At 42.2% G+C, this 20,761-nt stretch overlaps 1 protein-coding gene across 2 annotated transcripts; it reads right to left on the reverse strand.

Annotated features, from left to right (window-relative positions):
• Nucleotides 1-2,487: 2,487 nt before the first annotated feature.
• On the reverse strand, nt 2,488-19,838 carry LOC102307686 (collagen alpha-1(XII) chain). 2 transcript variants are annotated; one of them, XM_042226256.1, is made up of 12 exons: nt 18,847-19,838; nt 18,019-18,025; nt 17,765-17,869; nt 15,821-15,970; nt 15,048-15,167; nt 12,963-13,127; nt 12,632-12,778; nt 11,100-11,366; nt 10,036-10,225; nt 5,367-5,437; nt 4,688-4,846; nt 2,488-4,415 (listed from the first exon to the last, which is right to left on the reverse strand). In XM_042226256.1, exons 3-12 carry the CDS (start codon nt 17,841-17,843, stop codon nt 4,189-4,191), a joined length of 1,575 nt encoding a protein of 524 aa, XP_042082190.1. In that variant the 5' UTR covers nt 17,844-17,869; nt 18,019-18,025; nt 18,847-19,838; the 3' UTR covers nt 2,488-4,188. The 2 variants fall into 2 exon arrangements, with proteins under 2 accessions (XP_042082190.1, XP_042082191.1); XM_042226257.1 differs by lacking the exon at nt 18,019-18,025 and having other exon boundaries at nt 17,765-17,878.
• Nucleotides 19,839-20,761: the final 923 nt, after the last annotated feature.

A 20,761-nucleotide genomic window follows, 5' to 3' on the forward strand; every position in this document is an offset into this window, starting at 1 on the left:
TTGCTTGGGGGAGCTCGCGACGAAGGCTGCCATACTCGGCGCCATCTAAAGAAATCAGCTGATTTCAGTTCACGTGCCAGAGGACGAAAACAGTGGCACAGTCTAAGAGAGTTGATATGGACATTACTCTTATTTTTATTGAACAATGGGACAAGAGTTTGATGGCAAAGTGGAGACTGCTTCTAGGAAAGAAACAGCTGGATCAAGCTGCTAACACAACTTTGGCTTGTTGCAAGTATCTGCACGGACAGCATGTTAATGATAAGCCAGCCAGACAACATGCTAACACTAAGCTAGCCAAGAACCCAGAGTGAAAGCTGCGTGAATGCTGACCCCAACTTAGCAGGGAGATGCTGAACTTCAACAGGTAACAAACTGATGAGCTGTCAGGCTGCAGCCTTTTTACTTGTGCATTATGATCGCTTTAAAGTTAAACCCTTTATTAATCTCCATCCATCCATCTTCTTCTACTTATCTGGGGCCAGGGCACACAGGAAGCAGCCTAACCAGAGAAGCCCAGACCTCTCTCTCCCTGGCCACATCCTCCAGCTTGCCCGGGGGAACACCATGACATTCCCAGGCCAGCCAAGAGATTTTATCTCTCCAGCATATCCTGATTCTGTACTGGGCAGTAAAGGGGCAGCCTCCCAGTGGAACATGCCCAGAACACCTCACCCAGGAGGCATCTTTGTCAGAGGCCCCAACCACCTCAACTGACTCCTTTTGATGTATAGGAGCAGTAGCTCCTATTCATACAGCAAGGGAGCAAGGGACAAGCCAGCCACCCTTCGGAGAAAGCTAATTTCCGCTCCTTGCATCCACGACCTTGATCTTTTGGTCACTACCCAAACTCGTGAGGTGAGGGTAGAGATGTAGATCGACCGGTAAATCACTCAACTTCTTTCTTCCCCACAATGGACCGGGGCAGCATCCGCATCACTGCAGCCACAGCACCAATCCGTCTATTGATTGTCCACTTCATTTTCTCGTCACTCATGAACAAGACCCCGAGATACTTAAAATACTCCACTTTGTTCAGGAGCTCGCCCTGACCCGGAGTTTGCACTCTACCCTGTTCCGGCTGAAGACCATGGCCTCAGATTGGGAGATGCTGATTCCCACCACTTCACACTCAGCTGCGAACTGTTCCAGTGCGAGCTAAAGGCCATCACCAAGTGAAAGTCTTCTGCCACTTGGCTACGTCTAAAATTCTGTCCATAAAGATTACGAACATGTCCGGTGACCAAGGGAAGCCTGGAGCTCTTGCAATGGTTGTATAAGGACTGAATGGCCCGTAGCAATGAGCCAGACACCCCATAGTCCCAAAGCACCTCCCACACGACACTCCAAGTGTCATGGTTGAATGCCTTCTCCAAGTCCACAAAACACGTGTAGAATGGTTGGGCAAACTCCCATGCACCCTCAAGTATCCTCGAGAAGGTAAAGAGCTGGTCCAGTGTTCCATATCCAGGACAAAAACTGCATTGTTACTCCTGTATCCGAGGTTTGACTAAGGGATGGACTGTCTTTTCCAGCACCCTGGCACAGACTTTTCCAGGGAGGGTGAGGAGTGTGATCCCCCTATAGTTGGAACACACCCTCCGGTCCCCCTTCTTAAAGATGGGAACTACTGCCCTGATCTGCCATGCATCATTGTAGAGACATGTCAACCAAGACAGTGCTACAACATTCAGAGCCTTCAGGAACACCAACAATGACGACACCGCCTACAGAGATGAGGTCCAGCATCTGACAGAATGGTGCAACTACAATAACCTTACCCTAAACACCAGGAAAACCAAGTAAGTGGTCATGGACTTCCTAAGACAAAAACTGATCCCCCTCCCCTATCCATAAAGGGTGACTATGTGGAAAGGCTGCCCTTCTTTAAGTTCCTCTGTACCCACATCTCCAAGGACCTATCTTGGACCACAAACACATCAGCCCTAGTGCAGAAAGCCCAGCAGTGCCTCCATTTCTTGAGGGTTCTGAGATGGAAGAGGCTGCAGACTGACCTACTAGTGTCCTCCTATCGAGCCACAATCAAAAGTGTGTTGATGCTATGCCATCTCCGTGTGGTACGCTGGTTCCAGCAACAGCCAATAAGAAGAGACTCCAGAGAGTCATCAGAACTGCAGAGAATGTGATCGGCTGTCCACTCTCCCCCCTGGACTCCATTGCCAGCTTGAGATGTCTCTCCAAAGCCAATGTGATTATTTATAGTTGGTTTACATAGCTTTGTGTATGTATGTGTAATGTGTATATATAGACACGTGTGTGTGTGTGTGTGTGTGTGTGTGTGTGTGTGTGTGTGTGTGTGTGTGTGTGTGTGTGTGTGTGTGTGTGTGTGTGTGTGTGTTGTGTGTGTGTGTGTGAGATTTACATTGTGTGCTTGAGAGCCACCATCTACCGGAACCAAATTCCCTGTATGTGTCTGCACATATACTTGGCCAATAAACACGATTCTGATTCTGATTCTGATTCTGATTATAAAAGACCATCCTAACCACCACCTCATCAACATCCTGCCCTCTGGAAAAAGGTTCAGATCCATCAGGTGCAAAAACAATAGACTAAAAAAAGAGCGTCTTCCTGTCAGCTATCACAACTCTCAATGCAAATTAAGAGTGTGAACAAACTTCTCCCACACAATCACTCTGTCGCTGCTATTGACTATGTTGCTACCATTCCATATGCAGTATTTTGGTCTTCCCTTTTTCTGTGCAATATTTTGGCCCCTGTGCAATATGTGCAATATTTTGGTCTGGCAGATGTGCAATTACTATCCCCATGCTAAATGACCATAGCCCTTCAATCCTTACTTATATATTATATTGTATTACTGCCTTTCTACGCACCAATATAATGTTTCTGTGACTCATACACTGTGTATATAGTTTACTTATTTATATATATTAGTGCTGTAAAAATTAACGCATTAATGCAAATTAATCCGCCATCACGGTCAACACGATTAAAATTTCTAACGCATATTAACGCATCTGGAGTGCAGAATAACTCAAAATCCCTGAAATGTTTCTGTCAATGCATTTCGGGCAGTTTGTCCAAGCACCTTCACACACGCGCAAATGGGCAGTTGATCTGGTAGTGACTGCTGAACCAATCAACTCAATATGGAAGATGATAAACGCACATTGGCCCTCTCGATGGGAAATTTGAGTATGAAAAAAAATAAGAAGGAAAAGTTGACCGACATAAAGTATCATGCACATTGTGCATTTTCTTTCACCAAAGCGCTTCCATCATAAAATATCACATTGACGCAAAGCATACGTTAGTTGGGGATGCAGCTAGGACTTTGGCTAACGCGTCATCCAGCCTGCGACAAACCACTCACAGAGCATCGGGGACACAGTAAGTCTACCTCAAAAATATTAACTGACACAATTGCCAAGTAGATTGCAGACCTATTAATATGTAGGTCCTATATTAATGCGAGAACATGCGCTTTACATAGCTTTGGTTCCTCGTTTCAAGGACTTGAAGTGCAAGAGTAACAGAGAGAGAGTGGATAAATGTTTACAGAGTTTTTTGTTGACGTGAATGTTCAAGATGTTTGATAAACATGTTAAGTGCATATATTTTCCCTTTTTTCTCCAGTCTGTTTCCTCATGCAAAAAGAAATGTGATTAATATAGAATAAAAATGAATTATATTAAAACCCCTCCATCACAACAAGGTAGCAATTCATAGAGGGACCTTTATTAATCTATGTGGGTGTATTTGAGTTGTAGGTATGGATTCCCATGGAAGATCATCATCTTGCAATATATCAGATTTTCCTTCTAGCTGTTCAATGCTCAGCTTCATCTCAGCTTCTGCTCCCAGTGTATTGTCGCTTTTAACTTGTACTACTTCTGTGTCTCTCCTTGGTTCACTTCCTCCTCATCATCCTGCTTATATCTTCACGCAACCCATTCACCTTCAACCAATAAAACTGAGTAATAACATAAAAGTCTTGTTGAATTATTACCTTGTATGCTTAGTGTGTCTCGCCTCTCTTTCAATCTCCATGAATTTTCTGCCCTGCTGCATCTCATTAACTTTGTGTCTACTCTCTCCGGTAGTTTGTCCATTGTCTTTCTCATACCTGTCTGAAGTTTCTTCCTTTTAAAAGTGAGCTTATCGTTCTCCACTGTGGCTGAGTCTCACACCAAGGGTTCGGCCCTAGTATGTGAAGTGCTTTGAAAGCACAGTATATACAAATGAATTAAATTTGTCTCCCACACTGGCACCCATGTCAGTGATAGCAAGACCAAAGTAATAAAAAAAACCTGTCATGGTGTTTCCTCCTTTATATGGCAAGTTGGCAACAGCATTCAGCAGGGATTCTTTGGTGTGGTGGGTGTTCAGGTGCCATTCAGTCTTTGGGTCACCGCTGTACTGAGCCAGACCTGCAGAAAATACAACACTAGATAAAGCAACTCTGATTTGGTGTTAAATAGCTTATTTCAGACAGAGCTTAGGGTTAGATCAGGGAAGATTTAATTGTGACTCATGCAAAGCTACTCTAGTAAATTTAAAAAATAAAAATGGGCAGATATGAGCAGAATATCTTGAGATTACAAGAGGTTCAGGTTAGGCAAATACTGAGAGACAGCTGTCTGGAGGAAAACATCCCTCCATGTGAGTCTTGTTGTTATAGTAACAACAGTGAAAGCTTTACCGATCTGGACTCTGTCAGGGCCGATGTCAAACACGCTGACCAGGCGAGCGATGAAGCTGCGGATGGTTTTAAAGTTTTTGCGCCCAATGCTCCATGAGCCGTCGACTAGCAGCATGATGTCAGCCTTTGCTGTGGTCTTACACTGAGTGTCTGCAGAGACTGTGGTGTTGGGAGAAGAGGAGGTTAGTGAGACACCTTATCAATAGGAAATTTCTACTTTTGCATGACTAAAGACACATTTGGTCAATATATCCAGAGCTCAGGAGTAATCTAATGTAGCTCTAAAAAGAGCTAATGAAGACATATGCTTATAGTGATGCCATTAAAGCTCAGTGCTGTAGCATATGAGGGGGTCAGTTGTGCAGTTTATATATGTTCATGTCAACACTTGATCAAATATAACTCTGCTCCACATTACACTCACACTGAGATAGTAAGGATAGTGCTATCCCTGTGTGAGTGTAATGTGAGGCAAGCATCTCTATATAATTTCATCCAATCGTAATCATCTGTGCCAAGTTTCAGTCCCAAAGCGACAGCGACTTCAATTCCGCGTGAGAACATATAAATCATAGTCTTGGCACTAATCTGATCTCTGACTTCAATGTCAGAGATCAGAGAGTGTCTGCTCTGCAGGCCTGCTAACGAGTGCGGTGAGAAGTTTTTTGGCGGCTTTTACCAGAAGGATCTAGAGGAGGAGATTTGGGTTCATCCGTGAGGGTCGGCTTTTCATCTCCTGCACACTTTAAACTAAAACAAAAAAAGCTCTATTATATTTTTGCATTTTAAAAAAACCAACAACAAAAAAACCCACACACAAAATAACAACAAGTTGGATTATAAAATCTATAAAACTAACCTAAGTGGTAAACCATTTACCAATATTTACTTTTTTAACTCCAAACTGAGATGTAACTTTACCCCTTAAGAGATTCCCTTTGAAGGAGTTTTCTCTGAAAACAATGTGTTTGTGTTCAGTGTTTCTCAGACAAAAGAAAATTGTAAGTTTAGTAGATACACTGTAAAACGTTACATTAGCTTAAAGTGCTAAAACACAGATTTGGGAGGTTTTACCTGTTGTTTTACAGCATGCCTGCTATAATCAGAATACAATCGGCAATCATTGTACCAATGTAGACTACAAAAGTTTATTTTTGGAAAAGCTTTACGGTTTTATTACTATGCATCAACCTTGTATCCTGTATTCAGCTAGCTAAGTTGCTACCTAAACATTAGCACTGTTTATGTGTTTAACACATATACACAAAGTCTAAGCACAGAAACACAACTTCCGCACATCAAAATGAATGATTTTAGTGTAAAAATGTACATTTCTATCAGTCTTTGTGCAATCATAAAGTAATATGGAAGAACACTGTAAAAAAGGTTAGTAGTCTACTTTCATGTACTGTATCCAGTTTGCTATAGCCTTCCTGTAGGAACCCATAACCTGTATTTTCATAGCAAGTTGTTAGAGTCACTATCTAACCCTTATCTTATGTATCCCTTATCTTTAACCACATTAAATTTTTTGTTTTTTTACCACAGCAGATCATCTGCCTCCATCTCACCCTATCCCTTACATCTTCTCTCACATCAACCCTCTGAATGTCCTCCATGAAACTTGTCTGTGGACTTCCTCTTTTCATCCATTCATCTCTACCATACAAAGAAAGATTTGTAAGTTAACAGAAATGCTGCTGTCTTCTCTGGGCCGAAGCTCTTTTAAAATGGACTAAGACAAAGTGTCATAATTTGGCTATGCAGCAGGCAGGAAAGGACCCTAGCACAGACTCAGAGAGCTGAAAGTAAACTAAAAAAATAAACCACAGCTTTATTTATATGAATAAAACACACAGGGAAGCACGTGGAGAAACACACAACCATAAGGGAGATCGTCAAAGGAGCTTGCAAAGAAAAGCGTCTGGACTTCTTTAAGTTGCTTGAAGATGTTTCACCTCTCATCCGAGAAGCTTCTTCAGTTCTAAGGTCAAATGGTGGATAGTCCCAGATATAAACCTAGTGGGAGTAACCCCCCACAGAGGGACAAAAGGACCCCCTGATGATCCTTTAATCGCCTGAGCCAAGGTGTGAAACTGGGCGTGGGTCCCAATCAGCCAGAGTTTCGGGTGAGTTCATTGTGAAACCTGGCCCCACCTTATCATGCGAATTGCTTGAAGAGGTGAAACGTCTTCAAGCAACTTAAAGAAGTCCAGACGCTTTTCTTTGCAAGCTCCTTTGACTACGATGACCTGGATGACTGAGAACCTTCACAGACACATAAGGGAGATCACGACACAGAACTGTGGGAGACGCTGACATAAATACACAGGAGGATAACGAGGGAAGTGGGAACACATGGGGAACACAGCTGACACAAATTAACATGACACCACAGTGGAAGCACATCTAGACACACCAAACACAGAACCACGAGACCGTCACAGTAAAACAGGAAACGGAGGAACACAAGACTGACACGTGAGTTTGACAGAGGAGTGGAGGAAAGGCAGACAAGAGGGAGCAAGGGAACAGGAAACAGGAAAGAGGAGACATGAAGGGTAACATACAATGGAACACAAGAAGGAAAACATGCACAGAAGAGGCACAAGGCACAAACACATACACACAGCAGGGGCCACAGAGGGCAAAGACACGAGAGGAGCCAAAATGCACAAAAGCTAATATAGAATAAAGTTGGGATTACCTATATGAACCTTAAATAATAAACCATAAAATGTTATAAAAACATAAGAAACTCAAAATACTGGGTCGAAAGGACCAATAACCATGACACAAAGAGGGAAACTGTTATGTGGTCAGATGAATCAGAAGTGATTTAAAAAAATTTAAAAAAAAACATGGACACCATATTCCCCAGACTAAAGAGGAAAGGGAGCGCATGTTAACAGCACTCAGTTAAATAAATGTGCATTTCTGACAGGATGAGGAGGGTTTAATGCCCTTAGAATTCGCACCTTGCACATCTGGAAAGGCACCATCAACGCTGAAAGGTATTTACAAGTTTTAGAACAACATATGCTCCCATCCAAATGTCTTTTTAAGGGAAGGCCTTCCATGACCCAGTGTTATTTGTATTCCTTGATTATTGTTATTCATGGTTTTGAGTTATCTTGATGGTTTTCTGTTTAAATGTTAAGTTTGTTGTGTTTTTTAGCTTTTAGTTTATGACCTCCCTGTGTTCCATGATTCATGTCTTGTCTCCATGTTCCCTGTTCCCTCGGTCATGTCTCCCCGGTCAGTCATGTCTCCCCGGTCAGTCATGTCTCTCTGTTTCAGTGTCTCTGTGTTAAACTTCCTGTTTTACTTTGTCGGTTCCTTGTTTCATGTCAGTGTATCTAGTTTCGTTTCCCATGTCTCATGTCTAATTAGTCTCAGCTGTGTTTCCCTCCTGTTTCCCATTCCCTCGTTGCGCCCTTGTGCATTTAAGCCATGCATTTTCCTTGTTTTTTTCTGTGTTGCACCCTCACTATGCTGTGTGTTTCTTCCCTCAATGTGCCAAGTCGACTCCTAGTTTTGAGTTCCTGGTTTATTTTCTAGTGGTTTAGTTTGAGTTTCTTGTTTCTAGTTTCTTCTTTTGCTTTGTATTTGGATGTGAGGTTTTACAGCATTAAAGCTGCTGTTTTGAGTTTACTCAAAGTGTAGGACTAATAAACTCTTTTGAATTTATGAGTCTTACATCTGGCTCTCGTAGGTGTGCAGAATTTCCATAGAACTCCACCTGCTGCTCCGCGAGGATCCAAACCTCGTCCACTTCAGTTGGGAATCCTCCTGCGCACTGGAGGCACAGCTCAATTCTGTCCCCCGGACAAAGCGGTGCTTACGCCGCCGACACTCTTAATTCACTGAGCAACTGCCAGTGGTTAATGAAAATGACTATTTTTCTTTTGCTCTTCTCGACATTCAAAACTGTTCATCGTGGTGGAAAAGGTCTAAAACCTATTTTCGCTGCATCCGAGCCTGCTCCCCTGCCTCACTCTGTTCCTGTTCCTGGTCCAGCCTTCCCCTACACCGGAGTCAGTTTCCCAGGTGAGGGGGGCTAGGCCCTGGTTGGTCCCTGCTCTATTTTCCAGGCCAGCTGAGGCTCTGCTAGTCCCTGCACTTGTACCAGCTTCTCAGGTGGGGACGGCAGCTGCCCAGCTGTTGCCACTGTCTGTTCCAGTCCCCAGGGTGAGGGCGGCCAAGAACCAGTTCACTGCTGCACCTGTACCTATTCCTTGGGTGGGAGTGACCGGTGTCCTTTCACCCGGCACCTGTGCCGGTCCCTGAGGTGAGGCCTGCCAGGACACAGTCAACCTCCGAACCCATACCTACTCCTCGGGTGGAATGGCTAGCACCCGGCAAGGGCCTTCACCTGTTAATGGCTCCGCTGGAGGCTCAGGTGAGCTTGTCCAGACGTTTCTCTCATTTTCTGGGAGCTCAGGAGAACTAGCTCAACCACCACTAAACCACTGCTTCTATCTCTAGCTCAGTCACTAGCTCAGGAATCTGCTCAGCCACCTGGTCAGTCATCAACTCAGCCACCTGCTAAGCTGTTCAACCAGAGGTCTCTGCACCTGCTGGCTCTGCGTCTGTTCCCGGTGGGGGCTCAGGTGAGAGCCGCATCTGCTGTCTGTTCCCATTGGGGGCTCGGTTCCCATCTCTGCTGGTGACTCTTGAGAATGTGTCAAACCATCAACTCCATCAACCACTCAACCACCAATCAACTGCCTGTGGTAGCCACTCCACCGTCAGTTGGCCTCCGGATCTTCTTTGCCTGCGCTGCCACCGTTTTCCACGCTGTCGGCCTCCAGATTTGATTCACCCACAACACTGCCACCTTCCTTGTTATTTGGACTCTTGTGCCTAGTTTTGTGCCTTGGACTCTGTTTTTCTTCTTGCTTGTTTTACTTCGATGGTCCCTTGTTTCATGTCCTTGTATCTATTTTTGCTTCCCCTTGTCTTATCATATCTTATCATATCTAATTAGTCCCAGCTATGTTTAAGTGTTTTAGTATGTTACTTGTTTCTAGTTTCTTCCTTTGCTTTGTATTTGGATGTGAAGTTTTCCAGCATTAAAGCCGCTATTTTGAATTTACTCCTCTGTTTATGAGTTCTGCATTTGGGTCATCATGCCTGCCACACAGCAAACCATGAGAAATCCTGTTCACAAGTTATAGAAATAATAATAAGTGTGCCTTTTGGCATAGGCACACTTAATGAGTTCTGCTACCATAGTGTCCATCTAAGCCTTTTCCTGTTGATTGTCTTCTTCACTGTCGCATATTTGTTGTTTCCTTTTAAATGATATCCTCTACGTATGGCATGAAATAACTCTGAAAGCTTACCTGAGTTTCTCTACAACAATTGTGTTAACGTCGGGGCCGATAAAGAGCTCCTTAAGGTCAATATTATTCCTTGAGTGAAACGTGACTTTGTAGCCCCTGACTTCCCCAGGTGCTGGATCCCAGGACACTCTGAAACTGGTCCTGGTGGGCTCTGAGGTCAGAAGGTTCCAAGGACTCTTGTACAGTGACACTGAAATAGAAGAAATCAGCAGGAAATTCAGGACAAACTAACCTAGAACTAAACTCGACACAACTCCAACTCTTGGCAAAGGTTTTTAAGGATCAGCCACGCCACATTCAAGCCAGTTTCTCATTAGTCCATAATACAATTCCTTGAACCCAGTGTCGACCGTTAGGAAGCCCAGTGTCATGCTGTGTGTTAGTAATGCTAGCGTGTGATTGAGCACGTGTTTATCTGTGATTTTAGTGTTCTCGTGAGGAGGCGCTGCAGCACCTGTGGTGTGAAAAATACTCCTCTTAACAAGTAGTTTAAACTTGAAGTCAGTCCATGAAATTTTTGGTGGGAAAACGGGAAAAAAATCTGCAACTTGGAACAAAGAAACATATTTTTTTCCAAGGCACCGTGACTTGGTGTGATGTTTCTCTGAGAAAGTGTGAATAAATCATCAAATATACCAGGTTTATTCACTGCCTGGAAAATACAGACAATTCTTCAATCTTAAGTACTGAGGATTAAACCCTGGAGGCTACACATCCTCACACATCGTTAGTGTGGGCTTCAGATTTACTTTTCCTCATCATGTAAGATCTCCTTTAAAATTAGAAGCTTACAAAACTTGACTTTGAATGAGTGACTATGTGCCCATTGCATCCAGCATCTACTGAGAACATCTGATCTCAGTAGACTTGAACTTTACTAACTATGGATAAGCAGGGCTTCTACATTTTTAATAAGGGACCACCCAACAGCAGATTTTTTTAATCGTTCAGTTCCAGCAGCGATCATATTTTTAGACTGAGCACAGGTATAAACATCTTGGCTAAGATGGACATGTTTCTGCAGTGTGCTGTCTCTCAGAGGGTTGAATTATGGACCAACGTACGTGTCGTTCCTACTCCTTGCCTTGCTTTTCCTTCGCTGCGCTTGTAGATGGGCAGAACGGTGATATTGTATGTGGTCGCAGGCTTCAGATTCTTCATGATGGTACAAGTGGCCTTTGCAGGGATTTTCTGGACCACTTCTTTGCCTCCGTTGTGGGGAACGTACTTCAGCCGGTAGTTGAGCAGCTTGCCCAGCGCCGGCGTCCACGTGACTCTCATGGTTTTCTCTGTCTCGTCTGACACTCTCAGTCTTTTCCCATCTGCAGAGCCTGAAAACATAGAATGCACTTTTAATACTGCAACAACATAATTCAGTATCGTTAAAGAGAAACTAGTTGTACCAGTTCCCCTTTAAATTGTTCCTGGGGAAACCTAAACAAAGTTTATTTGACTTATCCAGGGTTTGTTTTAAAGTAGAAACCTGCAGGGCTGAAAAAATGCTCAAATCTGCAGTTCCCCCGATGCCCACTTGGGGCTGGCTCCAAAAACGAGTCACATCACAAATAATGTGGCTTATTGTGGCATTAACTGAACTAGCAGCCCTTCTACTAAGTCTACTCTAGTTCATAACAACTCAGATGGTGATGCAATAGTGTTAAAATCGAGGTTTCAAAAAGGATCCCATAAATTAGTGGGTAGCAAGTATTCAGTGTTCAAAAGCCAACCACTGACATCTATGAGCCAACAATATTAATGAATCACTACAATAGTGCTTTGAAAAAAGGAGGATACAAAATTTGGATCCTTCTTTAAACTTGTTCTGATAAAATCTGTACAGGTGGTGAACACAACAGAAAAACCTTTTATTGCCATTGTGCATGTACAATAAAACTTTGGGATAAGTCGATAACAACTGTTTGGATAAGTCACCCCTTTGGATTTTGTTAAGGCTTTAAGTTAAGGATGTGGCCATTATGGCTAACGGGATGGTGCAGACACAGCGGTCGTAGTTACTAGCTGTCTCCACTTGGCTTCACCTATGCTAATTCAAATCACTAAAGTAGACCTCTAGAACAGCTTGTGCTGTTTGGTGCTTCTTGGAGCATTTTAATGAAATTATCTGCCGTGCAGCTAATTACAATAACAGACTGTCCCAGAAGTCTGTACTTCAGTTTTGGTGAGTTTGTTGTTCATAGCAAAACTTAGTTTATGTTTAGGTCCATGGATGCACCTCTATAACATTAAATAATTAAGAAGATCTGATTACTCACTGATTATTTACTCAGTGTTCTGAGCATGTACATTTTATGGTTGCATCTTATTTGCATTAGCTGATAACTTGTCTCTCTTATCCAAATGTGGTCACTTCTAACTCCCATGACAAGCATAGAGGTAAAGTTGAAGGGTCCACAAACCAATGACTGACATCTCTGAGACAGCAATATTAATAAATCACTATTTGATTTAAGAAAATGTAAAATGTCTCAGAAGTCTTGTCCAGATCAGATGCAGACTAGATTCTCTGAGCAGCCTTTTGAAATACTGGCCCATCTTTAAGATTGTTCTGACAATGCTGAAATGGCTCCTTCCCTACCTGAGCCCTTAACACTGTTACACAGGTTGACAGAGAGTTTGTCAATGATGTCCACCAGGAACTGGAAGTCGTAGACGTTGTACATGTGAATGTCATCTGGGTCAGAGGCGATGGACCTCAGCTCATACTCATCAGCGTTTTTTACACCTATGAGAAAAATAAACCATGAGTTTGATGAAGGAAGATGACTAAAGTGGCTGCTGGTTGATCATTTTCAGCCCATTCTAGTAAAGTCAGGTACTTTTCCTGATTGCTGCATGCAGGTAGCAATCATCCAAAAGTTGAAATGTGTTTTCATTTCCTTTTCTTCAAACCAGTGAAGCTCACTCACCGATAGCATAGAGCTCGATGCCACTGTCTCTCAGGTTCTGTGAAGCTAAGATGACTTCATCCTGGGACTTTCCATCAGTGATCAGGATGCCGATTTTGTGGGAGTCTGGACGCAACCCCACTTTGGGTTTGAAGCTGTTCTTGAGGATATAGTTTAGAGCCATTCCTGTACCACAGTGAGGAAGAAGTTTCAGTTATGTGTGCAGATAACAAAGCACTGCATGCTGCTTTTCTGTTGTTTAGCCCTTCTGAAACAAGCCTGACCCATCTGAGGGAAACAACAAGGAATGCTTCTCTGACACTTTGCTCCACAAATGAGAGGAATAAATATGGCCCTTGTCAATGTATTTTTACCTAAACTGAAAGCTTTAAATCTCCAAAAGTTGATTCTGTTCATCTGGACGTAGCGTTTTTGTGGGAGAAACGTTTTGTCACTCATCCAAGTGACTTCTTCAGTCTCAACTGACTGTTTCCCCAATCTTATAAACAGTACATTTGCATAATGACTGAAACCAGCCCACTGAAGGAACAATGGGCTGGGAGGTCAGTTCCTTAATCTTAATTATGCAAATTCTCATGACCATTGATCAACAACCACTGACCAAAACCCACTGATCAATGGCCATGAGTACCATTCACAGAGAGTTGGGGAATGGCTGCAATCACAGCATTGTAAGATGGCGAAAGATGTACCCTTAGGCCCCCTCCTCGATTCAGAGATGGTCTTTCCCTTTTCACGTAAATGGCCTCCTTGACTCCGCGCTCAAACCAGCGTTCCTCCCTGTCCAGGATGTGTACATCCTCATCATTGAAAGAGTGTCCACTGGCCTGTAGGTGTAAATAGACTGCAGAGTCCTGGCCTGACGAGGTAGCTCTTCTGTGTTGTGCCATCCGCTTCGCCAGAGGTTGTTTGGTTTCCCCGATGTATAAATCCTGGCAATCCTCCTGGCACTTAACAGCGTACACTATGTTACTCTGTTTGTGTCGGGGGACCCGATCCTTGGGGTGGACCAATTTTTGGCGCAGCGTGTTTTGGGGTTTAAAAGCCACAGAGACCCGGTGTTTAGAAAAAATGCGTCTCAACTGCTCCGATACTCCTGACACATATGGGATCACTACAGGTTTTCGCTTGGGCAGCGGTTGTCCTTCTCTCCTGGATCGGCTGGAGCTTTCTTTAGGTGCCTTTCCCAGCTTTGACAAAAGTCCAGCTGGGATAACCACATTTACTCAGGGCCTTCTTGATGTGCTGTTCTTCTGCTCCCTGGCCGCTGTGTCTGTGGGGATGGTGTTCGCTCTGTGTTGTAGCGTCCTGATGACACCCAGTTTGTGCTCCAGTGGATGATGAGAGTCAAACCTTAGATACTGATCCGTATGTGTAGGTTTACGGTACACGTCAGCTTTTAGATGTCCCCCATTACTGATGGAAAGCTTTAAAGGAGACTAAATCTTCAGCCTTCAGGGATTTATCATATCCATCATTTTAGAGGCCTCCTGCTATCCCAGCCAAGCACTTTACCCTTAGGCTGCAGGCTTGTGGTTCCTGGAGTTTCTAAAAGGAGATCCTTCAGCTATCAGACCCCTCTCCTATGGAACCAGCTGCTCATTTGTGTTTAGGATACGGAAACTGTCTACTTTAGGATTAGGCTTCAAACATTTCTTTTTCAGAAACCTTACTGTTAGATCAGGTGATACTGAATGTGTCTTTAACTTTTCCTTGATTAATTTGTGTTTGAATGGAAGCTATCGATTCCTATGGAAGCGCATCATCTTCAATATATCAACTCCAGCCCTCCTGCCAAATTTTAAGCTCAGTTTCTGCTCCCAGTTCTTCTTGTTAAAAGGGAATCTTTCTTTCCCACAGCGTCCAACTCTCTGTAACATACTTCAACCTCACTGTATAAAGTGCCTTGAAACTATACTTGTATAAATTGTGATATAACAATGAATCAAAGTTGGCTCCCAAGCTGGCCCCTAGATCAGTCTGAACCCTGTGAGTGCTGGTAGTGCTGGTAAAATAAATAAATAAATAAATAAATAAATAAATAAATAAATAAATAAATAATAATAGTTTTTAATTAAAAATTACCTGTCAGCGTGTTTCCTCCTCTATATGGCAGGGCGGCAACAGCACGCAGCAGGGATTCTTTGGTGGGGTGGGCGTTAAGGTTCCATTCAGTCTTTGGTTTATTGCTGTACTGAGTCAGACCTGCAGAAACAATGTAGAAAAACACCAAAGATACAGCAACTCTGACTTTTCCAAAAATATACCAAGATATGACATCTTAAATAATTAAGTCAACTTCAAAAAATGCAACCAATTTCTTTTATCTAGTGTGTAATTTTACTTCTTTAAATTGATTTGTTCTCAAAAATAACAGCAGCATGCAGCACCCTGTGACTCAAAGACTGATCAGAACATCAATTCAGTAGATTTCAGACACCAGTGTTTAAATTTAGCCTGATGTTGTCACACATCTAAAACAGTTATTATATTATTGTTGTTTAATGTATGAATTTCTCACTTTTGTTCTCACAGTACAGAATCCAGCTTATTACTTTACGTTTTTTAAAGTACTGATTAGTACTCAGTATCAGCAGATACCTTGAGCCAAAGTATTGTTATCATTCCATCATGACATCTCTAATATCAGCTGCTTGCTCGATTTTCTGTTTTTAAACGTGTCAGATAAATAAACTGACATGACTTGTTCTTTATAAACTGATCAGAAAAAAATTAAAGGGAGAAGGAGCTGCAACAGCTTCTTTCTTTTTTTTTCAAACGATGAACTGAGGGGCAGAACTAAGACCCGATGTATGATAATACGATACAGTATACGATAGCAGCAGTGAAAGCTTTACCAATCTGGACACTGTCTGGGCCGATGTTAAACACGCTGACCATGTGAGCGATGAAGTTGCGGATGGTTTGGAAATTGATTTGGCCAATGCTCCAGGAGCCATCAAGCAGCAGCACGATGTCGGCCTTCACTGTAGTGTTACACTGAGTGTCTGCACAGAAACAGTGGTGTGTGTGTGTGTGTGACATCTGGTACACAACAGATACTCACGACAAATGTCTGTTAAGTCTTATTGTGTGAGGGAAAATTGAGAAAGACAGACAGGAACTACATCAGGAGGAGAGAGGAGTACATCACAAAAACTCAGAAAGCAGATTTACATTACAAAACACAAATAATCCACACACCTAACACACTGTGTAACCTATGCCCCTGTTTAAAATTTAAATTTCACATGTCTCAGTGTAGGTTGTAATGCATAATGACAAACCAGATGTCTCACAGTGGAAAAAACAAAAATCCTCACAAATATTCCAAATCCACACTGAATGACTGTTGATCAGTCCTAAACTGTCATGATCTGCGGAGGCAGACCGTGTGGAAATGTGTGTGGTGGACCCAGGTGCGAACACAAGCGAAGATACAGGAGTGGATTAAACAAAAGCGAGCCTTTTATTATGGCTGATGAAAAGGAACAAACCAGAGTGAGGGCAGCATAAGAGTATAACTCAACAGAAACCTAAACTGGACATAAACTATGGAAAGGCTATGGCTGGAGATACGGAACACAGGGGGTGGGAACACAGACGACGCGACACAGACTACATGAAACACAGAGACTAAATACACAAGAGGGATGATCAGGGGAAGTGGCCACACATGGGAACACAGCTGACACAGATAAACATAACAAGACATGGCAGGAGTAAACAACACTGACGGGAGACTGTCAAAGTAAAACAGGAAGTACACAGAGGTGCAAACAGGAGGAGAGAGAGAGCACGGGCATAGTGGGCTGGGGAAACATGGAATGAAACACGAGGGGAGATGAGGGCTCACAGATACATAGAGGGGCACACAGGGGATAAGAGTCACAAGGGGAAGTCAAATAAGGAACAACATAACAGGACAACTCAGGAAACATGACCTAAATAAGGAACGAAATACAAAAATACAAGAAACTAAGAATACTGGGCCCACATGGCCCAGGACCATGACATAAACCCCCTCAGCTGTTTTTAAAGAGCAGCATTTTAGCATTATGTTTCTGCAGCATGTTAAAAATGCCTTACAGCAGCTCTGCCTGACCACATGGACCTGTCGAAAACACTGAATAATGGATCCAAGGATCCATTTTTGGATCCTGCTGTGGATCCAAGGATCTCAGAGTTGGGAAGGCAGTCACTTTTTGTCTTTTTCGAGTTACAACAGGAACTTCTGTCAAGGATTAACACATCCTTTGGCTCTGATGGGAAGCATTACATGAGAACCTTTCATAGGAAAAATTCTGACTGTAAATCTTAATCACAAGCACAAAGCCACATTTAACTATACATTCAAGTTTAAGCTGCATTACTGCTCTCAGTAAAATGGTAAATGGCCTGTATTTGTATAGCGCTTTTCTAGTCCCTAAGGACTTCAAAGCGCTTTACACAATCAGTCATCCACCCATTCACACACACATTCACACAGTAGGCTATATTTAATGGTTTAAATGTCTTTTAAAAATACAAAATAAAAAGCTCCTATCGTGAAAATAAAACTAGGTTCAAGTTTTGATGGAATTATTGGATCATCATACGCGTGAGATAAAATCTGAAGTTTAAGCAAAACACTTCACAGGCACACGTTTGCTTCAGTCATTATTTTAATTTAGACTAAACGTGCAGCTACACACAGCAGGCAGAGGACAGAAAGAGGAGAGGGGAGATGGAAGAAGTCAGATGTGTTGGATCAAAGAGGAGGAAGAGGAGGAGGAAGAGGGGAGGTGGAAGAGCGGTTTTACCTATCTCCTGGGCCTGAGAGGAGGACAGCAGCAGTGCCATGAGGGCAGCAACCACTGCCAGAGAGAGCCTGCTCTTCATCTTCAGCTCTGCTGGTCTCAGCAGTATGAAGAAAGCTGCGAGAGAAACCAAGGAGGCAGTCAGGCATCCTCTGGACTTCATGAGACTATTATTACTCCCTGAACATGAACCCTCAGATCTCATTAATGCACCTTCATCTTCATTTAAATCTACATGATGCTTAAAACAACCAGAAAACGCAGCTTTGAAGAGAGAAATATGTCACATGATTATTCCACGAGCAGCAATAAGATCACCTGATAAGCTTTATTGTATATAAAAGACTAAAATTCACCAAAATCTACAAAATATTTAAGAAAAGAATCTTTCTTCTGTCTCTGCGTTATTTTCTTTTTCTCTCCTTTCTGTGGCTCATATTATTTCCTCTCAGAGTAAAGTCATGCATTTAATATTTCTGCATGATGAGAAATATGCTCTATACTCCCAGCCGTTATTACGATCTTCTAGTCAGTTACTTCTGGCCCAGCCCAGGCTCTGTCTGAAGACTAGGGGTGATCGTACTTTTGTAAACCTCTGGAATAGTCTTCATGCTACCATTCATGCCTCTGACTCCATTCAGTCCTTTAAAGCACGCTTGAAAACTTACCTATTCAGCCTCGCTAATCCTCGTATCGCTACTCATTTCTCTGGATAATCATGCTTTCTCCCCATCTCTACTTACTAATGCTTTTTGCTTGTTTCCTCTGTTTTATCTATTTTACCTTGTTTTAACGGCTTACTGTTCAGTGTAAACGTGCTATATAAATGAAATTGTATTGTATTGTGTATTGTCAATATTCACTCCTATTAGGACACAGTCTTCCCACTGTCTTGCGTAATGGAGGATCAAGCCATGGCACTGTGCGCAATTACGCACATCAGAGATATAATCCGAATGAAAAACAACAACAACTAAAACAAAAAAAAGTAATATTGCAGAATTTAAAAAGCACACAGATTTTAAACGGGTGATAAATTAAGGCGTGTAAATCAATCCCCCTTAAATTGCACCCAAACAGCTGACCTTCAGATGAGATGGACACAAATGTCTTTTTCTTAAACAAGCGTAAAATTTAAAAAGTCTTCGCTGTAGACTCCGGCCAGAGAAAAGTGGGAGTGAGGTGGTCGGTCCTAGACTGCAGCCTTCTTCCAAGTGTGAAGAGTCTCCAAACAATCTGTTACTTAACGAGGAGGTCGGAGGGGCGGCTGCTCCCAGTTCTGCCTGCCCCACCGCGAGCTCTTACGACATTGTCCGTTTTTGTAGATGTTTGTCTACAGAGATGAGCTTTCAGCCAACGTTAACGTGTTTCCGTGCAGTTTCCAAAGTTCTAACCGCGCCTTACTGGACAATGCCGAGTGGTTGAGAAGTGGGCAGGAACAAAGTGATGGTGGAGTTCAGGACTGGGGAAAGAATTATTAAAAAATATCAAAAACGCAGAGGATAATTTTTAATGTCAGTTTCCCTTCAGGGCAGAATAAATACGAGTTTCACCACTTATTAAAAAGGTTGGGTTTAAACTGTTGTGCAGCTGCTTTTTATTTTAATATCTGGATGAGTGAAAAGTGATCTAATGAAGGCTGGACACTGGCCTATAGTTAGACGGCTGGGTCAATAAACAATGCTTTTTAAACAGTGGCTTAATTCCTGCCACCTTAAAAGCCATGGACAAGGCTCGTTAACGGAGATCGATTGATCACATTAAGATCAAAGAATTAATTTTCCGTTTAATTCAATTCGATTTTACTTATACAGGGCAAATCACAACAGTTGCCTAAAGGCACTTTATATTGTAAGGTCAAGACTCAATAATACAATAATGCAGTAATACAAAAGAAACAGAAAAAACCCGAACAATCAATTAACCCTTATGAAAAAGCGCTTTGGCAACAGTGGAAAGGAAAAACTCCTTTTTAACAGGAAGAAACCTCTGTCACAATGAGGGGAGGAAAACAGGAAAACTCATGCTGTGGAAGAGAGTCAAAGATTGATAATAACTAAAACTTTAAAACCCTAACTATATGATCTAAGGCTCTTGTGTTTCTTAGGAAACACAAGCGAGCCTATGTGGGAACGAAGTGCTCTAATAGGGTGATATGGTACTACAAGGTCATTAAGATAAGATGGGGCCTGATTATTTAAGACCTTGTATGTGAGGAGCAGGATTTTGAATTCAATTCTGGATTTAACAGGAAGCCAATGAAGGGAATAAAGGAGAAATCTGCTCTCTCTTTCTAGTCCCTGTCAGTACTCTTGCTGCAGCATTTGAATAGAATAGAATAGAATAGAATAGAATAGAATAGAATAGAATAGAATTCAACTTTATTGTCATTGCACATGCACAGGTACAGGGCAACGAAATGCAGTTTGCATCCATCCAGAAGTGCTTTAGTGATATAGATATATTACAATATATATTAGCAATAATATAGATATGTGAGTATATTACAGAAATGGGTCTATTATGGTATGTTATAATGTACACGGTATGAAGTATGTTGTGAATATTCTATAACTATAAGTATGTACAGGCTGTAGTGAGTACAAGCTATGAACAGGATATAAATATGAAAAACTATACAGAATATGAAATAAATAACTTTACAGAATCTGAGATATACAGCTATACAGAAATGGGAACTATGCAAGTTGTAAACAGTTGTAGGATTAAAGATTATCGAATGTACAGAATGATTATTTACACAGAGCTATACAGTAGTTTAGATCAACTGAAGACTTTTCAGGGAGTTTTTAGGACATCCTGATAATAATGAATTACAGTAGTCCAGCCTGGAAGTAATAAATGCATGAACTAGTTTTTCAGCGTCACTCTGAGACAGGATATTTCTAATTTTAGAGATGTTGCACAAATGGAAGAAAGCAGTCTTACATATTTGTTTAATATCTTAATTGGAGGACATATCCTGGTCAAAAATGACTC

This window comes from Haplochromis burtoni, unplaced genomic scaffold, assembly GCF_018398535.1.
Source record: "Haplochromis burtoni strain Fernald_Lab_line unplaced genomic scaffold, NCSU_Asbu1 Contig_203, whole genome shotgun sequence".
Taxonomy (NCBI): Eukaryota; Metazoa; Chordata; class Actinopteri; order Cichliformes; family Cichlidae; genus Haplochromis; species Haplochromis burtoni.